A 22387-nucleotide genomic window follows, 5' to 3' on the forward strand; every position below is an offset into this window, starting at 1 on the left:
TTTCCCGGTGGAGCAAGTACTTTTTGTAATTCATTGTTTATTGAAACAATATTTGTATTTTATATATATATATATATATATATATTGACTGTTGTAGGTGTCAACCGACTCATAAAACTCAAATGAGTTGGCTCATGTGGCGCTCAGGATTGTCAATGTTCAGAGAGTCTCAGCGAATGATGCTACGATTCTTCATGTACATGGTGTGTACTTAAGTATCCAAGAATATAACATTAGGTGAAGGAAATAGGATTTTTCCGGACATTTGCCATTGTTCACGGCAATCCATTGTCAAAAACAAACTTCAAACAAAGAATAACATTATGTGTTTGTAAGTTTTTAAAATTAAATTTTGTTCACTGCTCTTCCAAAGGTAAGGAACTCCCAAGAAGAGAGGAATGCTTTTAAACAAGAGGAACTTCCATAAGCCAGAATCTATCTGAGACCAGACGCTTCTAGAAGCTAAAGTTTTCCTAATGCCATGAGCATCTAGAGACCAGAACCTCCCAGAGATCGAGAACTTATAGATGTAGGAATCTTTGCAGAACCCAGTAGCTCTCTGAGCTCGGGTGCTTCTGATAGCAGAAGCTTCTGAGGATAGATTGGACAAGATATATAAGTGATCATAGAGGTTGGAGGTTTCTAGAGTTTTATTATTATTATTATTATTCTTTATTGAACATATTCTTAGAGAACAGTACAATCGTCAGATTTTATTTTGTTACATCAGGTTAGAAAGTTCTGCTTAAAAATTCATTTATCATGTAAAATGGATGGTCTTGAAGCCAGAGTTTTAGTTTGTGTCCAAACTGCAGCCGGTCTCTCCTCTTCAGTTCTAGTGGGAGGGCGTTCCACAGCTTTGCTCCGACACATTTATTGAATCCTTCCTTGAAAAATTATATCATTGTGTACTTGCATCACGAGTACAGAGATGCTTTTAGGAGCCAGATAGTTCAGTGTCAGGCTTTAAAACATCAAGTGTTACATGTTTTGCAAGGGAGCTCTATCATAATCTTGTTGACAGTAAGATAAAAGATCTTGCTGTACCTACATGAATAAAACCTTTAAAATTAAAGATTTATTATTTTTAACTTCCTCTCAAAAATTAGAAATATATTTATTTTAACCTTAAAATTTACTAATGTAAATATTTATGAATAATAATGTAAATAAGACACAAAAAAAACCTGAATAAATATAATTTTGGTTTTGGCTAGAGATGACTAGCATGAATATTAAATTAACAATGCAGAGTCAAAAATTCTATCTGTGTAATTCTATTGATTGTTTTGTTGAAGATGATCGCCTTATTTGTATCCTTGCCTTATTGGAGTGTGAAGATTGATCAAGCTGGAATCCAAAATTTGCAAGGTTTTCACTATTCTGTCATCACAGAGGCGATTTTCATGCAGACTTACTCCATCCTGTACACCTTCCCCGCTGAGATAGCCATCATGCTAAGAGAAATCAACAATGGGGTCTATCAGGCCGGGCCGTACTACTTCTCCAAAGCAGTCGTACTGGTATAAAACAACATTAATTAATTTTTATATTGAACTATAAATAATATTGAAATTATGAATAAACTAAAAAATCCAAAAAGGCTTGGAATAGTTATAAATGTCTGAATGTGACCGTGTAACCACACACGAACCAAAATATGCTTCCAGTTCATTTGGAAGAAAGGTAGGCTGTTATCTCAAAGTGAAAGTAATAGTATAGGTTATAAATTGTGTTTAATAAGTATATTATAAGAGAAGAACATGCCCAAAAGATGGAGGTGAAAATCTTTCTTTTAATTTTTGAAATATAAGTAGATTGAAAATACGAGTTTCTATAAAGGGAGTAATATGTGCAATTTTACTACCATTAACATTTTCTAGCTTATTGTAGTCTATATTAAATTTCTAAAATATTAGAAAATATATTGTATAGGATATTGATCATATAGAGAGAACACTGGCTCTTAAAGTGCCACTGTATCTAGTCTTGGTTAGTGCAGCTAAATAAGGTTGTGTACACTTTAGAACCCCAACCCTGCCAAGTAAAATTATGCACATTATGCCCTAGGAAGAACAGTAAAATATAGAAAATTGTGACAAAAATTACAGCTATTTAAAATTTTACAATGATGGCAAAACTATTCTTTGGTTGTACCCTCAAAATAATAATGGATAAAGGTCATATAAAGAAGAGCTTAATTAGGAAGAACAGTAATTGCTATTTTTAAGCAATCATCCAAATAGTCATTAGTTTTGTATAGACAAGAGACATGATTAACTGAAATGTGGTTATCTGAAGAACACTATATTGTTTCATACACTAATACAGTAGGAAAATCACACTTTTTTGCTAGAAAACATCTTTTTTGTGAGTTTTAGAGTGATGAACAAGTTATCAGAAGTTACCAGTGACCGCTGCCAGACTGTGCTGTTGGCGTAGAGATGTTTCTGTTCACGTTTTATTGTTACGTTTTAACAGAAGTTACGTGTTGTTTTGTAAACTTTACAATATAAAACGTTAGACTTAGTGCTGCATATACTATTTTATAATACTAGCTCGCTATCTGTTAGAAAGTGATAACACTGTAAGGCTGCAAATAGCGAACATGATATTCCCTGTAAAGACTTATGTGCGTGACACTTCTGCTCAGTTTTTAGATATTACTTACTACTTATCATTAGTGGACCTGCTTATTATGATTGTCAACTATAGAAGAACAACCTAAAATACTGTGACATCTCAAGAATCTGTCTGATCACATACCTGTGGTGTGAAGGTTTGATTTAATGGGATGTTGAGTTTAGCTTCATTATCTAAAATCTGACACTATCAAAGACTTGAGTCCTAGAATCTGGATTCCTCGACCTTCTAAAGAGATCCAAAAAAGTCTATGACTAAGATGTTCAAAACGAATTCTTTGTATCGTTTCGACATCTTGATCACAAAAGTTCTCTGTCTGGTTTACTCAGGAGCAACACGGTTTAATCCAGATGAAAAGGCATTCTCATCATCTCACCAGATACACAGTCTGTGAAAGTGTCAGATTTCAGGCGTTGTATTGAGTGGAAGGTGAAATGAAGCTAAATTCAACATTTGCATCTGTATGAATTCATAAAACATAGGAATTGAGTAACGCAATAAAACAAAGAGTGTTAAATAAATTTAATATTATAGATAATGACTGTTATGCTTAACTTGTGGTTATTTTTGTGTATATTTAAATGTATGTTTGATTCAGGAATTCTGTTTGTTTCAGTTACCCAGGGTTGTCATAGAAACTTTAGCTTTCTGTGTCATTGCATTCATGTTAGTGGGAGTCGAAGGCGGTTCATTGGGTTTTATCATGTTTTCGACTCCAGTCATTGCCAGTGCCGTAGCTTCTACTGCTTATGGTTGGTACTTTCATGATATAACTTTGTAAAGTCTGGAATATCATTTCACAATTATTTATTTGTTCCTTATAGTAGGGGAGCCCAAGTGGGGATTTTTCGCGTTACTAGAGCAGAAAAATATAGGGAGAAATGTCGTACCCTGTAATGTACCCCTAGCACATATGGACCTTTAATATAGGGGTCTGCATTGAGGGCAGACCGTCAGACTAGTAAAAAAAAATCGATCCTCAGAAAAACTCGTACACGTCAGATAAATACAAGGTAAGTTAAGTACATAATAAGTGTAGATTTCAATAATTAATCTGACGATTTAAGCGTGGTATAAGGAAATAGGCAAGTCACAAAGGTGTAAAAAAAAATTCGTTACCTCAAAATACTCAAGCGCGACTGAACTTTTTTTTATTTTGAAGGAAATCTTTTAAGGATTGCGGAAAAAATATAATCTGACGATTTTCATGGGGTGAGGTAGCTAAAACCATAAATAATACAGCCGCTGAGAACTGCATATTTCCCACTCCGTGCCTCTCTTTCCTTCTCACTCTTTCTCTGTCTTTCACTCTCTCGCACCATCCACACACTACCATCAATGCCATCTCAGCTGATTACAATAACAACGTGTTTTTGTAGAAGTACAACGTTTTTATTTATTTGTTTGATTGTTTAATACAATAAGTTTTATATACATTACAATAATGAGTGATATAAGTGTAAAATGTGTATTTTGTGGAAAAGAAACGTGTGAAAAAAACAAAAAATTTTTTTTCAAATGGTCAGATGAACAATATTCCTCCACATTATTGTCAGATTATCATTTAGAACGGTCAGGTCATCGAATTGAACCGCCTGTATAAATATCTGACGCGCTCGAGTATTTCAAGACCGCATTTATTTTTACATTTTCACAAATCTGTCATGACTTTCGATCACGTCCAAATCGTTATTCATTTAAATAGGATACTTTTTTTGAGTTTACTTAACATTCCCTCTGAATATCTGACATGCTCGAATAACTTTTTTTTTCTTCTTTTTTCTATCCCTTTTTATGGCCACCGTCTACTAATTACTTGTCAGATTAATATCGCTCGGTTATCAGAAAGACATAGCGCGTATACATTATGAATGTCTGACGTGCTCGAGTATTTCCATGTGAATGTTTTTTTTTACATTTTTGAAAATTTGTCCACGTTTTCCCCCACACTGAAATGAAAAACTTAACATAAACTTTTTTTGTTTTAAGACTTAATCTTCACAATCCTATAGGCCCCCAAGACGCTTTAGTCACTGCAAATTTAGCATCCCGGGCTCCCCTACTTTTAGTATTATAAAGGAAAGTCTAAGTGTAATGATCTGATATGGATTCTATACAACTACAGTAGAGTCCCGTTAATCCGACCTAATTGGGACCCGAAGCCCTATTCGGATTATGTGATTGTTCGGATTAGCCAGAATTACAGAAAAATAACGGTTTTAAACTTGAGAATGGTCTATTTTGTTATAGAATTATCAACATTTTTTATTAAAATATGTTTTCTGACTGTTGCATTGTATTTCTTTGACAAATAAACGTGTTTGCGAATACTAAGCACATTTACCGTATTTAGTGTGAGAGTTAAGCAATGTGAGCGTACTGGATATTGTACGGGTCCACGCGCTACGGGACGACGAGAACCTGGGTGATAAGGAGAGTTGGTGCCACACGCAGACGGTGCAGCAGCGCTTAACCTTGCACTACGATACTTAGAGCAACAGGCTACTGCTACACCTGCCGATATCATGTTTATGACACGATGGCGAAACTACGCGTCATCCAATAGACTCTCTTCATGCAGCTATGCATCAGCCACTATCACCACCGCGGATCCCATCCCTTTTGAAAACTCCACAGCAAGAGACCCCATGGGCAGGAGATACTTCTGACTCACACCAGACTGTATCCCCACACCTCGTACAAGAATCAGGGAAACAGATCTTAACACAGGCCGACATTCACCCACTCTGATTCTTTTTTTAGACCACATAAACCTGATGAACAGCAAGATAAAAACTCTCTCATAACTCAAGAATGTGCGCTCATTAGGCCCAAAGCGAACATAATTATTGGTCACCAAAATGTTAACTGGCTAACCAACAAACTGGATAGAGTAACACACTATTTAAATGAAGAAAACCCAGACTTATTTATTGTCACAGAACATGGTCTCAACCAGGAAAACCTGCAAAACACCAGGATAACAAACTACTCCTTTGTTGGCGGTTTCTGTAGACAACTTCATACAAAGGGAGGTGTAGCTGCATTTGCTAAGAGTGGTATTGAAAATCATGTCAGGCTATTAAAAACAAGCAGCCCAGATTCTGAACTCATATGTGAGTCAGCAATTATATGAAATTAGAAGGAAGAAAGGGCCATTTTTAGTATTAGGAGTTTACCGACCACCTAGTTCAAATCTTGATGCAGCACTGAACCAACTCTCAGTATGATAAATGATGGCCTAACCTCAGAGAAACCAATAGTGATAGTGGGAGACATAAATGTAGACATGCTGAAAGAAAATAATGATAGTAAAAAGATCACAGAGCTGTTAGCATGCTATAACATTACCAGACATAAACTTCCGGCAACAAGAACAACACCAACCTCATCAACATCAATTGACTGGGTATGTACTAATCTGCAGCAAAATGAAATTATTACTAAGGTAGTTCAAACAGGCCTCTCAGACCATAACCGCTCAAATAATAACCCTAATTTCCCCAAAACATCTCTAAGCCAACACCCAAAGAAAAAAAAAAGAGTTTTAGTGAACAATCTGTACATCAACTCAAGTTACTCTTAAGCAATGAAGACTGGACAGAAATTCAAACAATACACAATGTTGACGCAGCCCTATGACTCTTTTTGCAATATACTTCAATATTCTCTAGATATTGCCTGTCCCACATGTCACTTCAAAACAAAAAAACGTAAACCAACAAAGTACGTCTGGGATGAGGAAAGCAAGCTGTTAAGGAAAATATATATAGAAGCAAATGAACAGTACCTGCGCTCTGGGCTACCAGAAGACAAAGCAAAGTTGCAAGAAGGAAAAAAGGACTATGACCTAAAGCTCAAAAAACTTCGTAAAGACCAAAATGCAGCTTTCATTGACCAAGCGGACAACAAATCAAAAGCATTATGGCAGGTCATAAACCAAGAAAGAAAGGAAAAAAATGGAAAACTAACCGAAATGGTACTACAGGTGAATGGTAGGGATGTGAGAGAACCAAAAGATATTGCAAATAACTTCAATCAGTTTTTTTTTCAAACACTGCAGAAAGAACATTGAATGAAAATAACCAAAAAAAAACAACCCTGCCTCAAATTTTCCAAATTTTACAACCAAACATCCTTGAAAACACTCTCATTGTATCCTGCTACTCCTGAAGAAGTCAAGAAAACTATAGATTCCCTCAAACCAAAAACATCAACTGGAATTGATGAAATTTCAGCCAAACTGGCCAAGAGCTGTAAAGAAGAGATAGCCATTCCATTGACAACCATAATAAACAAATCATTTCAACAAGGCATCTTTCCATCAAAACTAAAAATTGCAAAAGTCTACCCGAAATTCAAAAATGGGCCAACTACAGAGATTAACCAGCTACCGCCCCCATTTCTCTACTACCGACTTTCCTCAAAAATTATTGAAAAAATTGCCTTAACCAGATTACTACTACACCTGGAACAAAACAATCTACTAACTAATTACCAACATGGCTATTTGAAAGGCAGATCAACTACTACAGCGCTAATACAGCTGATTGAAAATATAATTGACAAACTGGAAGAGGGCTCTAAGGTGACAAGTCTATATTTGGACTTCAGCAAGGCTTTTGACTGCTTAAATCATAACTGCTTACTTGATAAGTTAAATACTCTTGGAGTCACGGGGAACAGCACTAGCCTGGTTTGACAGCTATTTAAGGAGCAGACAACAAATGGTGGAAGTTGAATGCCTCTCTAATAATACTCCTGAAGAAAGCTCAATCAACTCTAACTCCAATGCAGAGAGGTGTGCCTCAGGGATCAGTGTTGGGCCCGGTCCCTATTCCTGCTACTAACAAATGACCTACCAGACCAACTTAAAGATGCTTGCCAGACTGTTATGTTTTGCAGACGACACTGTCATTACAGTAGCAGAAAAAACAAATGAACAACTTGACATCAACGCCTACATAGCCTTTAATATGACAAAACAATATTGCTACTCAAATGACCTTGTGTTGAACGAGAAAAAGACTCTGCAGATGATCTATAACATTCGGAAAAAGGAAATCGAGGCTGGACTACCTGAAACTGAAGAGAGAAGAAAACACAAAGTATCTCGGAATAGTGATAGATGAGAATCTGACCTGGCGAACTCATATAGACCAACTCTGTAAAAAACTCAGCTCAGGAACATATGTAATCAGACGAACCAAACAAACAAGTGGGATAAAAACATCAAAAATTGCATATTTTGCACTTTTTGAATCACATCTAAGGTATGGCCTGGCAATATGGGGTGGAACAACAAGCTCAAATCTGAAAGAGTGCTTATACAACAGAAACGAGCGATTAGGAGCCTTGCAGGGTTAAACTACCAAGATAGCTGCCGAGAATCTTTCAAAGAACTTAAAATATTAACTGTAATAGCACTGTACATAAGAGAAATCATCCTGTATGCAGTAAAAACCAACCAAGACAGACACAGAGACCCTACATCAACATAACACCAGAAACGCAATAGATTTCTCACTCCCAACTCACCACTTGAGTCTTTATGAAAGAAAGCCAAGCTACAGAGGAGCCTTGTTCTACAACAATATGCCTGGACACCTCAAGAAAGTATCTGGACAACGACTGAGTAGACAACTAACAGCGTGGCTGGAAGACAGACCCTTCTACTCAGTGAAAGAATTCCTGGAGAGAGCCCCTTGACTAAATGAAGACCACATAATGAATTTACAAACCACTGACTATTACACTCATTTATAACATTAACACTTCTTCTTGACCTTTGTTCTGTTCTCTAAGAATATGTACAATAAAGAAAATGAAATGAAATGAAACAGAAGACAATAACTGAATTTATGTCTTTTAACAATTAATATTGTACTCAATAATAATATCAGTACTGTACGTCCAATTTTTGTTTGATTCACTTCTTAATACAGTAATTTAACTCATACTTAACCTATAAGTTTCAATTTGGTACTGTATTTAACTTCATTATTTATGTACTGTACCGTACACAATTTGTCTTAATAAAATACTGTATGTCTATTTAATTAAAGTTTTCTTTGTTTATGTACGAAATGATGCACCCATTTTCATTTTTTATGTAATTAGTTCCTATAACTGTTCATTATCGTTATAAATAATTCCTCCTGGACCTGTTCGGATTAACCGACCGTTCGGATTACACGTGTTCGGATTAGCGGGACTCCACTGTATTTCCTATTTTTAGTTAGCCTGAGACAGGTAACATAGTTTTGAGGTTTTTAGGACAATCTTATGGTTGGAAAGATCTCTTAAGACAGTCAATAACCTAATTTTAATTTATCTTTTATTTCACACAACAGTTAAGACTGGGCTCCTGACTTCTTAAGTTGTTGAAGTGTGACAGTAAATTCATATAAAACAAATAGACAAGATCAGATATGAAAAGGTTTAGTGGACAGTCGGCAAGCAATATCAGGGAAGGGAGATTGGCTATACGATCATATCAGTCAAATAGGAGACTGGGGAGTATAGATGTGCCCGTCAAACTTGTCTGTGAAGATGGATAATCAGTCACTACTGGGGTAGGAATTTTTTTTTAATTCAAAGAGATGGGTATATAATCACTTAGTTGAATCAATATTTTACAATAAGCTATTAAATTACTATAAACTAGATATTTTATATAACATTTATTTAGTATAACATTTATAGTATAACATCAGATTTCATTTAACAATTAATATATTGCATAGCTACATGGCCCTACCACATCTGCCTTTTTGATTATAGCTCTAAATTGCCAATGCTTATTTCTTTTTCAATATTCATATGATTCAAATAACATAAGTTATATACCCAGTTTCTCTTGTTACCCTCTTCCCCCATAATATTAAATTATAATATCATTTTTGAAATAATAACTCAATTGTTTTTTTTTTTGTTAAGAAAAAAAAATTTTGAAATAATCAAATCAAATCAAAATCAAACCGAATAATTTATTGCCAAGGACAAAAAAACATTTTGTATTAGCATAGTCAAGTATTTTTAAAGTGAATATTATCTACATTCTTATGTCATAAAACTCATTTACAGTATACAAACAATGCTCAATAAGTACATTCTTTACATACAATTTAAATATATTATATTCTAAACTTCTAACATTTAAAGGCAGATGATTGAAAAGATTTATGACATATAATAACTCAATTGTTATTATATGTTTTATACATGAGTCTGAGAAGCCTACATCTGTCCCAAGACAACTAAGATGGGTTTTATAACAGTTAAATGTATAGTAGAAGTTAATAGTAACTTTGTCTGTTATATCTTCATTTACAGTACTGACCAAGCACTGCATACTTAATGTTTGCTAAAATGTACAGTTAAAAGCATATTTTTACTAAAACTTTTAATTTTCTATCTGGATATTTTTTACTCTGTGCCCGACAGTGATTACAGAAAAGGTTGAAATAAGAGTAACTATCAAGCTTACTCTACGCTTTCACATTATAAACGTAAACAAATAGAAAATAGTGGTTAAATTAAGTAATTGAACATATGATTGTGCTGTCTTAAAACAATTTTTATACTGACTTTTCCAATTAATAATATTTGTTTACTGCAATGCAACTTTAAAGACCAAGATGGGATTTTTCATAACTTTGGAGACCAGTGGAACATATCCCAGAGAAATTTTTGGAATAAGAATAGATGTAAATGTTAACCAGGGACTCTTAGAATTCCATGTAAAATTTCAGTGCAATCGGTTGAATGGTTTACTAGTTTACACATGAAAGTCTAACAAAAAAACTAACTCGCTTTCAAATTTATAATATTAGCTAGGATGTATGAATGTAATAGTATGAATTATATTTGATTTTAGAACTGTAATGGTTTATTATGTTGTAGCATACTAACATGCACTTCTTTTTATTACAAACTAGCTGTTACCCACGGCTTCGCACGCAAATTTTAAGAACCGAAGTCCTTATATTACTTAGTAAAAGCAATTATGCGCAATTGGCTATGGGTAACGGCTAGTTCGTCAATAAATTCGTAGTATTTTATAACGAAAACTCTTCATTTTCAATAAAATACCAATTACAACCAAATACCCACGGCTTCACACACAATTTCCTACAGAAAAATTGGGACATAGGAGGCATATTTCTTTTGAATGTCGTTATTACCCTTCTGAGATAAATGATAGTCACTGAAAGATACTCCAAGCTCATGATCTATTTAAGATTTAAATTTTAAAACAGTCTCAATATGCACCTGTGAAATAACTGGAATTTTTCTCCAATATTCCATGATTTTTGTATAAAATTGAACTATATTAGACCATCGTGGACAGGAGTCAAAAAGTCGGAATTCATTAGCGCACATACAATGTAATAAATGAAGGCGCTCAATGTAATTTGGAACGAAAATAGGCATATTTTAGGTACATATTATTACAGTCTAATGATTATGAGCTTCAGATGTTAAGCGAAATTGCGTATGGTTTTTATTTTAGGCTTTGTGCGTGTATCACTTCTGGATCAAATTAGTTATATCTCCGATGCCATGATTGAGCTTGCTTTATTGTCTCGATTGAGAGAATATGTACACACGGAGTTTTGAGAACCATACTTCTGTCAAAAAAAAACAACTAATGTTGGTTTTATAACATTCTTTATATTTGTAGCCAACGTAAGATAGTAATTTTGATATCTGCATTGCTCTTCTGATCAAGCATGAGCATGGTTTATATTAGATAAATATTGCAGTTAATGGTGAATTTTTACGTCAAATTTGAATTGTATTATCTGGATAGTAAAGTCTATGATTAACAGTGATTGCAGAAACAGTTGAAACAAAATTTGCTGTTTCAAATAGTAATTAAATGATATAAACATATATTTCTTTTGTCGCATTATATATGTATACAAAGAACAGCTGATTAAATTTGAAAAAGCTCTTTCACTTAATAACATATGTTTGCTGCAATGCATTTCTTACGGATATTTCTGTAACTTTTAAAGACCAGTGGGGTGGAATCCTGAATCGGGAACGGGATAAAAAGTATCCTATGTCCTTCTCCCAGTTCTTAGCTACCTCCCTACCAATTTTTCAGCCAAATCGGATCAGCCGTTCTTGACTTATAAATAGTGTAACTAACACGACTTTCTTTTATATATATATAGATTACCAGTTATAAAGCAATCCAAGTTATTTTATTTCTATTTTAGTTTGCTATATAATTTTGGTAGTAAATTTAATAGATGTAAGATCTAACCATATATTATGTTTCTTTACATAGTTAAAATATAATTATTAGCAATTACTTCAATAAGTGTTCCGATTCTGAGTATAAACTTTCTAGCCAATTATGTTCTATATTCCATTACTGTCTGTTTTTAAAATGTAATTTATTTATCTTGTTCACATTTGATCTGTATTTTGAAAACATGTTATAACAAAGTTATTAGTTTGTGTAATTTTACAGGATGCTGTATGTCAGCCCTTTTTGAGAATATTGCAACCGCTTCCCTCCTCATTGTTCCGTTAGATTTCATCACTTATACGTTCTGCGGATTGTTCATACATCTCAGGTAATGACCTTTATTTTGTTTACACTGATCTTTAACCTTACTTTCAAAATGAAACCTAATTTATAAAGAACAGTATGTGACATTGTTATTTCCTAAGTGGGTAAGATACACAAAACTTGTGGTCAAAACATTTTGGGTAAAGAGGATAAGGCTATGACCAGTATTATTTCTTAGTAGTGTTATCCTTAACCTTGTTAGTGGTGGATTCAGGGTAGGGACCATGTTGTAAGTAGGACCTTGCTTTGTGGGGATGAATGTGATTAAAGAGCGTACCATGCCAGAGGTATGGAATAAATCTGGATAAATCAAAATTTAAATACATTAGATGAGCCTAATTAAAAATAAAATCATTAATTTCTATGTTTCAAACAAGTAGGATTGCTAATATACAAATATTATTTAATGTTTTGAGCTCTTGGGGGGACTTTATCTGACTCATTCTCCCTTTACTCTCACAGCTTCATGGCCTCCTCAGAAATTTTCATAAAAGAGTATTTTTTTCAAAAACCCCTCTCATATTGTAAATATAAAAATGAAACTATCATAAATTTATGAATTAAACCTTAAAACAATTTTAGTTTTTGTTGTACCGAAATTCAAAGTCACCTGTTATAGTAAAGATAATGTTAAACTAAAGCCAAGGTGGTCCTCCTCCGTAGACTAGTGGATATAGTCACGGCTCTCTAACTGAGAGAGATCACGGGTTCAAATCGCGGGGAGATCCAATCATACAGGAATAGCAGTCACAGTATATTGAAAACAAGCCAGCATACCTGAGAGCTGAGGCTTTAAAGAGAAGACAAAAAAAAGCCAAGGTGGCCCCCTCCAAAAATTAGTACTGGATCCGCCCTTGACCTTAGCAATATTATCTTTCACACCCATAAGTTCTACTACAAGAAGAATAGTATCTGATAATTAAAACAGCATTTCTTCAAACTCTCAATGTTTGTAAGGATGAACAGAATAGAATAGTTTATTAACCTACAATGGACAAGCCTTCGTGCTCTGGCAATAACATGGATAGCATTTTAGAGCATAAATGTTCCGACTGAGTTTACTTTTGGAACAAACTATTTGCCGATGCCATTTGTCAATTAATGTATGTGTTATTGTAAGAGATTGTTGGATGATGGGAAGAGGTATGTACAAGACTCGGATACTACACCATACTTTGGGATTGTGTCTAAAATATTGTAGTGCACTCAATTGAGTACCTGTGAGACAAATACCTCTTCATCTAGCCTACACTTGATTCTGTGCGTGTTTCTGGCATGGAAAAGAGACAAAGAGTTCGTTTTGAGCTTCTTCGTCACCATTTTTTTTTTTTGGTCAGATAGACATGACTCCAGATTCTGGAGTCAAGTGACAGATTTTTGATGCTGCACTAAGTGAAAAGTGAAGAGGTGCTAAACCTTCACAAAGTGAAAAATGTAATGCTTTTAAACATGTATGTTTCAGCACGGTTCCTCTATACCTAAAATGGATCAAATACATCTCCAGGTTCTACTATGGTATAGAGGCCATGTCAATAATGCAGTGGAGCAAAATTTACTCCATCCGTAAGTTAATTTTTACCTATTACATTTTCTTAATACCATTCTCAAAAACACCTAATAGTATGCTGTAAATTCTTAGTGTAAAATTTTCTCACAGACATTGTTGTTTTTTTATTCTCTTAGGACAAGAATCTAAAAATTGCACTTAATTTTTATAGGACCTTTGTGTTGTTTCCGGACTGACAAAATATAATGCATGTGTAATGTTAGGGGTAAAGGCCATCTCCTGTCGAGGTCCATGCAGGTATATTTTGGGCATTAATCTCTGTCATGTCTCCTTGGAAGAAGGGGAGGCCAGCTCTGTACCACCCTCTTCAGTTAAAGTGGACAGGGGTGGTACACCCTGATGTCTAGGCTAACAACTGCCTTTAGCACTTAAGGAACCCAACCAACTTCCAACGATTATCCTCCACAGTAGACTAGACCAATTGGTCTACCCTTGCACTTATTTGATCTAGACATTAGAAGGTAAGTGATGTGCCACTCCTGGATATCCGTAGGGTTTCCTTCAGATTTAAGTGACACATCGGTTTTTGCTGTACTCAGGCCAGTGTAGATTCAACTGAAGGGTATAAACCAACCAAAAGCGAACCCTTTTTGGTAATACATTGTTGTTATATGCATGACGTTTTTTATATAATATGTGAAAATAATAAACTGTATGATTGCACATTTGTACTTATACATAAGAATAGCCATCTTACTGATTAGATTCTAACAAGCTGAAGATATTTTAACCACAATAGTTACTGACACATGTAAATATTTTCCAGCTTGTCCAGAGGATGCAAAACTCCCATGTATTTCAACGGGCTATGGAGTGTTGCTGAAATATGGATATAGTCCTAACAACCTCTGGCTAGACTTCTCTGGTCTGTTCCTTTCTTTTGCTGTGCTCCACGCTATCGGCTTCTATGCCTTCAGAAGACGCAGTCAGCGACAGCCTGTCTATTGAGCTGTGTGACACTGAAACATAAACAAAGGAAACATATGATTCAGCATTTATACATTATTGTTATTTTTGTTTCATATTTATTTATATTTACCATCCTTTTACCATATTTTTCCTCACTTGTAAACACGGTTTCATATTTATTTACACCAGATTTTCCAAAAAGTATTTTTGTAATTCTTTCTTGAGGATTTTTCCTGTCAAACCTCAAAGATTACATGGTAGCAGGTTCTTCAGTTTACACCTTATGTACGAGGGAGTTTTCTCGAAAAGGGCTGTCCGGTGTCGGGGAAGGATGTATCTTGCTACATACCTTGTATTGTAACTGTTTTGTAAACATCCTGGTTTGTTTCAAGGTTGCATTTGTCAACATGAAGAACTACTTGAAGGATGTACTAAGAGGCAAAATTCAAGTCAGGAACAATTGTCAGAATGCCATGTGTTTTGAATGCCGGTCTACAGCTTTCTCTCTGATGAAGGTCAGCTAGCGCCCTTATGGCCTTTTTTTATTGATGAGGACTGGCTGATGATTTACTCCATATATGCAATCCCATATCTCATGTGAGAGTCAACTTAGCAGCCTTTATATTGCTGATCCATTTTAAGGTTCATTACAAGGTCATTCATTTTGCAGTACGTAGTTCGAGGTTGTAGTCAGGGATGTAGTTGCAATGTCATAAATAGCATATGCTGTGTTATTTTATCAGTAGTGTAGTGTTTTGATTTTGGACGTAGTTAGGGAATTATTATTAGAAGGATAAAAAGATTGGGCCAAGAACAGACCCCTGAGAGACACCTTATGTCATTGGTTGAGGGTTTGATCTGTATGTAGTGGTCCAATTGTTGACTTTGTGTTACCTCTACTACTAGTTGTCGTTCCTCAAGGTAGCTAACAAACCAGTCATTGGCTACTTCTCTGATTCCCAGTAGTTTTGCTGCTTATTTGAAATAAGTCTGTGACCCAGTCAGTCAAATGCTTTTCTGTAATCTAGAAAGAGACAAATAGTTCCCTTGTCAGTCACAGAACTCCAGTCCACATGTTGCCAACCAGGCAGTGTCTGTTCCAATTGGTGTTCAGAGAAAAGGTGTTCCCTCAGAAAGGAAAGAGAATATTTTTATTTTACAAATCCTGGATTAGCAGGAGTATTTGTCCTGTGCTACTATTTACCCCTGAATTCCTTATGTTGATCTACTTTGTCTAAATTATGCGTCGTCATCATCACTAAGAGGGCAAACCACTGAGAGATTGTTCAATGAGTGCTATCAGTTCTGCGCACTTCAACTGTGATAGTTACTATTGTCCCTCTTTTTTCAAGGGTCCTGGCAATATGATTGTAGGATTTAGTTGTGATTAACTTTTATAACTGCCTTCTGTGGTCGTAAAATGGTCATAGTTGTGGTCATGTCCAATTTTTGAATACAGATTTGGCTGTCTCTTTTGGTTGATTTGGGGTGGTTTGGCTTGGTTACTATCATGTGTGTCACTTTTTTGTATAGGCTTGGCTGTTTCCTGTGTCAAATTATGGTTATGTTTGGTCTTGGTTATAGACAAAAGGACAGTGGTTTGCCTGGTTTCCTCGGAGTGTCTAGTGTCAGAGAGTAGAGAGTCTCTTGAATCTTTTTTGATTGTCTGTTAATTTTATTCAGAGTGGAAATTAGAATTTGCTGTATTTTTGCAACTTAGAATGAAATACTACAGCAATTTTGTTTTATTGATGCAGATTTCTACTTGTATCCTTATGACAAATCTTTGGTATTAGTATTGAGTGAGGCTTATATATCTCTTGTCTGGATGAGAGGTTTATCTTCTCTTCTAAAGACTTAAAAGTGTCCTATGCCATACTGCCTATTTTTTCATGTATAATAGAGTTTGTGACATAAGAGGGTACATTTGTTAAGGTCATTTCATTTTGGGGGTCTATGTCTCAGAGTTAGTATATGTCTTTAAATCAGACTGGTTATTTTCAGACCTATTTGAATTTTCTTTGTTGATTTTAGATATCATATTTTGGAGTATATTTTAATGTCCTCTGAAGTATAAGGGTTTGTTTATTATCATGCTCTTCAAACAAGAGTTGCATTTCAGAACTATTCTGTTTTTCCTTTAAAAGTTGAGCTACAGCGGCTTGTATATTTTTCTGTAAATTTTTCAATTTCAGTTAAATATTTTTCCTGTCTCTGTCATGACTTATAGAGTTGCCTCCATTTCAGCTAGTATTTCTTTTCTTATTAAATTTTGGTTATTAAGGAATTCATCGTCACTTTTTAAGTTGCAATTTTCTGCTAAGAGAATGTTTCTGGCCTCTGCTGCTAGAGACAATGATGTTTCAAAGTCTGTCTCTTCTCCATTTTCATGCTCTTCAACTTTAGATGTAATATTGTCCAGCTTAAATTTAGAGCCAGTTGGCAGTGCTGTGCTGGTGTTCAATATTTGCCATAGTCTCCTCTTTGGCTCAGATATGGTAGGGGTTGGAGCTTGTTTTACCTTCCATAGGCCATGTAGTTCACTTCTGAACTAAGTGATGTGTTAATTGGTAGGTTATTAGTATTTAACATACTTAGGGGTTTTATGGCATCAGCTAGCTCTGTATGGGTATTAGTTTTTACATGTCCTAGTTTTATTTGATCTTTTACTGCCTTTTTCAAAAGTTGATAAGAATATTGACACAGCCACCATTGTACAATTTATTGCAGGAACTAGTGCAAAGTATACCAGAATATTTCACCCTAACACCACAGCCTCAACATTGATATTTGGGAGTTATGGGTATTGACATTTTGAGAAAAATATTGATTTTAACCTACTGTAAAAACTGTAAAAAAATGCATAGACAAAGTGATGTGGCTTAATGCTGGTCTGGTTGTTTTCAATTGGTCAAGTGGTGGAAACTAGATATGTAATGACTGAATAGAATTAAATTGCGTTTAGTCATAAGTAATTTATTTTAATACACTTCAGTGATATTGAATTGTGTATTGGGGGATTAATAGTCCATTTAAAAAAATAAAGTATAAGAATAGTGAACCAGGGTGTAAATGTGCAATGATAGACATATTTAAAATGCAATGGTAGCCACCATGTTATTTATATTCAGTCAAGAAGTGTTGTGGTGGATCAGCACAACTGACATAGTATCTAGGTCAGCGGTACTGTGTCACATATAGTGAAGCACCTAGATAATAAAAGTATTGGTGTTTCAGACAAATTGAAATACCAGTGATGTATGTATTGCCACTTTTATGTTGGCTATTTTTGTGATGTCAATGAGTTAAATGTGTTCTTATTGTTGTGATAAGTCAGGTTTTTTTTTACCTTATTATTTAAAAGAGTTATTTTTATTCATACTGATATATTCAGCTTCAATCTTGTATTATTAATAAAGGATCAATTTGTTAGAAGTATGTCAAATTCAAGCGTTGCCATAGAGTGGACTGACTTGTTAATATTCTATTATTAAAGATTTCTTACATGATTAACATAGGCAGTTTGACTCACAGTACTTTATATGTGTTGCTGACAAAGTCCATCAAATGTCCTTTGTCTAAAGACACACTAAAAATTACACATTTAGAAGACTTAGTACTCTGGTTTGTCACTGGTCTACCATCTTGTATAGTCGAACTAACATTAGCTTTAGAGGCTGATTTAAATAGTTTTTAGTCATTTTAGTTCTACTTTTTAGTAACTTGTCTATTTAAAACGTGTCAGATGTGAATTATAAAAATGTTCTACTGATAAACATATATACAATACTTTACGTCATTTCAATATAAAACCAGGAGAAAAATTTGATTGTTAATATAATGTCCAGTAGCCGACCAAAATATATTGTAAAGTTGATGATATAAGGGTAGACATTTGCCACACGTGCTCACAGCACTAGACAACACAAAACTCGTATAATATATTATACAAATAAAGATTTTTTGTACTGTAAATATTTTAATATTAACATTATTTTGATAAACCTCAATTAATATTGTGATTTTATGAAAATAAATATCTCTACAGATGTTGTTTTTTTACAGTTTAATAAATTGTGGATAAGATTACTAGTAGTATATTTATAAATATACTAACTATATTTTGTTAAATGTCCAACATAACTTAGATATAACAAGATTTTATATACCAAAGTTTTATGAAAATCCAATTGTCATTCACAATATGACTAATTTATCAATATGTATATAAAGTTCTGCTTTAAACAGATACAAAAAAAATTATTTAAGAAATGTTGAATAGAAATATTTGTATAATGTATTTAATTTGTATAATTAAATATTTAATTTTGTAACACCTCATTTTCTAACCCCATCTTCTTTATCATACCTACAATATTAATATTGCAAAGTACAGGTACTGTCAGGCTAAAATGTTCAAGAAGTAAATTATATATTAACCCTTCCTGGGTCAATGACGGTTATATACGCCTAACTTAACATTTCCCGGGGATCATATGCGTATATTTACGCATACACTTATTTTGGCCAAGCGTCAAGTGTGTGTACATACGCATAATAATGTTCATGAATATCCTTATTGTTTGCAGTTGTCAGCTATTCTAGCTAATCGGGAACATAATATAAGTGGTTTGGCGGCAGTATGGTTGGGGGGTGGGTGCCGGAGTGGCTTGAGCTGCTTGGGGGGGGGGGGGGTGAGGGCTTTAGCGGCAACTGAATGAAGGTCATTGTCGGTTGGTTGCCTCTTTGTTTACTGAGTCGCTCTCCACTCGGCGTACTGAACTGAAGTTGTTAGGGTTGTTTCATACTCGATCATATAGAACCTATTGAATTGATGTAGATGAAATTTATAATGTACGTTGCCTTAGAATAAGTCATGAATATTTTATTCCTACATCACACCCAGTTGTACTCTAAAAAGTAAATTTGCAATCAGTTCTGTAGTTATTGAGTGAAGTAGTTTGGTGGCAGTAAGTTAGGGAAAGGGTGTGCCGGAATGGCTCGGGCTGCTTGGTGGGGGGAGGGGTTTTAAGCGGCATGTCAAGGTCATTGACGGCTGCCTGCCTCTTTCTTTCTCAGTCGCTCTGCAACACCCCGCGTACCACGGCTAGATGGAAAACTTCATCTCATGAGAAGAGACGCAAAGGGTCATAGATGCCATGTCTGCTACAAAAAATATCTGAGAAAAGAAACGATCTATTTTTGTAAAACGTGTGTCAACAAACCGTTCCTTCACCCAGATAGCTGTTTCGAAGCTTATCATAACATGGAGGACTATGTGAATGGACAGTGATCAATCTCCTTTGTTATATGATTAGTTTTTACTTTATTTGTTTTGTATGTTAACCCTAATTATGTAATACATACTTATTTTTAATCATAAAATGTTTGTATTACGCTAAACCTAAACATCAATTATATTTATATACGCATGTCAATTTTTGGAAGGGTCAATGACGCTTATATACGCATACTGGTCTATCACACAAAAAAAGGTGGGAAAAATTATTTATGGATAGATTTTCCATTTTTCCATGACAGGTAAGCAATTTAAAATCAAATTGAGCAGTTTTGGTCAAAAATTTTTTTTACCCCAACACATGAATAATAGGCAATCTAAGGCTACAGTAAGTTGACCCTGGAAGGGTTAACATTTCCATGTCTCTATGTTTTTATAAATTCTTACGCAGAGGCTATCTTTATATCTTCTTTTCGTACTGATGACTCATTAAATTGAGTTACATATTCACTGCACATAGTATGCAGAGGCACCCATTGCATTGTTGAGGTAAATGCACATCAGGTGACATGTGTAAAACTTCCTAATTGTTATTTACATTATTAACATATAACATAAATACTATTACGTATCAAGCAACATATAAAACGTTTTAGGTTTTGAAGTAAAATATTGGGCAGTGTACTTGGGCTACCAGCATCCCAGGGAAGACAGAAAGAGTAGCCAGAAGTGCCCATGAGTAACCCATATCCCAGATGTCACGCTTGGTGAAATAATGACTCTGGACCAACTCTGGTAACTATACAAGGATGTGCTTTCATATAAGAAGCAGGCATGCACAAAAACCATTACTATTAATTTTTGATAGTGAAAGTGTGAAAATAAGTCTATTTTGAGATATTACATCAGCATAAATAAATGTCAAGTTCAATAAATATTTCTATATACAACAAGAGTAAAAAATAATTTAAATAGTTGTCAATACATATTAATTGATTAACTAATTGTTTATAGAATACTAGCGGGCCCACCCGGCGCGCGCTTTGCTGCGCATTTCAATAATTTTTTTGCAAAAGTTGCCCGCGGCTTCGCACGCAATTTCCCGTTGAAAAACAGTACACTATATTCACTTATTCTTTTTCTATCACACATTCTAAACATTGCTGAGATAATTGATAGTCGTTCCATCGTGAGCCTCTTGGGCGTATTATGAAGGTATGTACCATATTCCTCTGCCTCTATCTAGCTGTTACACCCCATGGCTTCGCACGCAAATCTTAAGAACCGAATTCCTTATATTACTTAGTAAATTTTTTTTTTTTTACTATAATAAATTTTAGATTAAATTAGTTATAATATCTCCGATGGCCACGATTGAGCTTGCTTTGTTGTCTCGATCGAGAGAATATGTACACACGGAGTTTTGAGAACCATACTTCTGTCAAAAAAAACAACTAAGGTTGATTTTATAAACATTCTTTTATATTTTGTAGCCAACTTAAGATAGTAATTATGATATCTGCATTACTCTTCTGATCAAGCATGAGCATGGTTTATATTAAAATAAATATTGCAGTTAAAGGTGAATTTTTACGTCAAATTTGAATTGTATTATCTGGATAGTAAAGTCTATGTTTTAAACAGTGATTGCAAAAACAGTTTAAACACAAAATTTGTCGTTTCTCTTAAGCTTACTCTATGCTTTAAAACTATATATATATATATATATAATCGGTTTCACAGCGTATGTGGTTCGCCTTCCCCGATTCCCAACTTCACTCTTTCCTATCATTCCAATCACCAGGTCCCAAGTTCCGTTCCGACATTGCCTTCGATATCCCCTGCTTCCATGTTTCTCTAGGGCGCCCCCCCTCTTTCGTCGTTCTGTTGGTAGCCATTTCCATAAGAATTTTTTGGCAGACGTTTCCTCATCCATTCGGTTTACATGGCCGAACCATACTAAACTGTTTCTGTCTAATATTGCTTCAACAATAGTTTCTTCTCTCGTTTCATCATCGTTCTTTCTTATCTCCTCATTTCGCACTCTGTCTAATTTCGATTTCCGCGCAGCTCTTCTCAGGAAATCCATTTCGGTGGACAATAGTTTATTTTCCATTTTTTCTGGAGATTTGCCATGTTTCACTACCGTAGGTCAAAGTGCTTTTGACAAATAATCGTGTCGTATAAATATGCATTTTCGTTTCTGTTTCTTACATCTTTCTGCCATAGGATGGAGTTAAAGTGTTCCCGTAATTCTTCGTGCTCCGACTATCCTGTCATTGATCATTTTTTTCACACTTTGCCATCTTGAGTGATTCTCGTGCCCAAGTATATGTACTCTTCACACCCACTAATTTTTTTCTCCAGAGTTCAGTTGTAGGTCTTGCATTTGTCCTCCTATACATAAGTATTTGGTTTTCTTTAAAATTTACTGCTAGTC

The 22387-nt window shown here is 34.7% G+C and overlaps 1 protein-coding gene across 1 annotated transcript in view; it reads left to right on the top strand.

Annotated features, from left to right (window-relative positions):
* The window catches only part of LOC124365036 (protein scarlet-like), a 155054-nt gene extending 136012 nt beyond the window's left edge, over positions 1–19042 (top strand). Inside the window, exons 10-15 of the mRNA XM_046820927.1 lie at positions 98–203; positions 1299–1523; positions 3260–3395; positions 12131–12236; positions 13695–13795; positions 14566–19042. Of these exons, the coding sequence (XP_046676883.1) occupies positions 98–203; positions 1299–1523; positions 3260–3395; positions 12131–12236; positions 13695–13795; positions 14566–14747 (856 nt within the window). The 3' untranslated portion in view covers positions 14748–19042. The remainder of the gene's footprint in view (positions 1–97; positions 204–1298; positions 1524–3259; positions 3396–12130; positions 12237–13694; positions 13796–14565) is intronic.
* Positions 19043–22387: the final 3345 nt, after the last annotated feature.

Source organism: Homalodisca vitripennis, chromosome 6, assembly GCF_021130785.1.
Source record: "Homalodisca vitripennis isolate AUS2020 chromosome 6, UT_GWSS_2.1, whole genome shotgun sequence".
NCBI classification, from domain to species: domain Eukaryota; kingdom Metazoa; phylum Arthropoda; class Insecta; order Hemiptera; family Cicadellidae; genus Homalodisca; species Homalodisca vitripennis.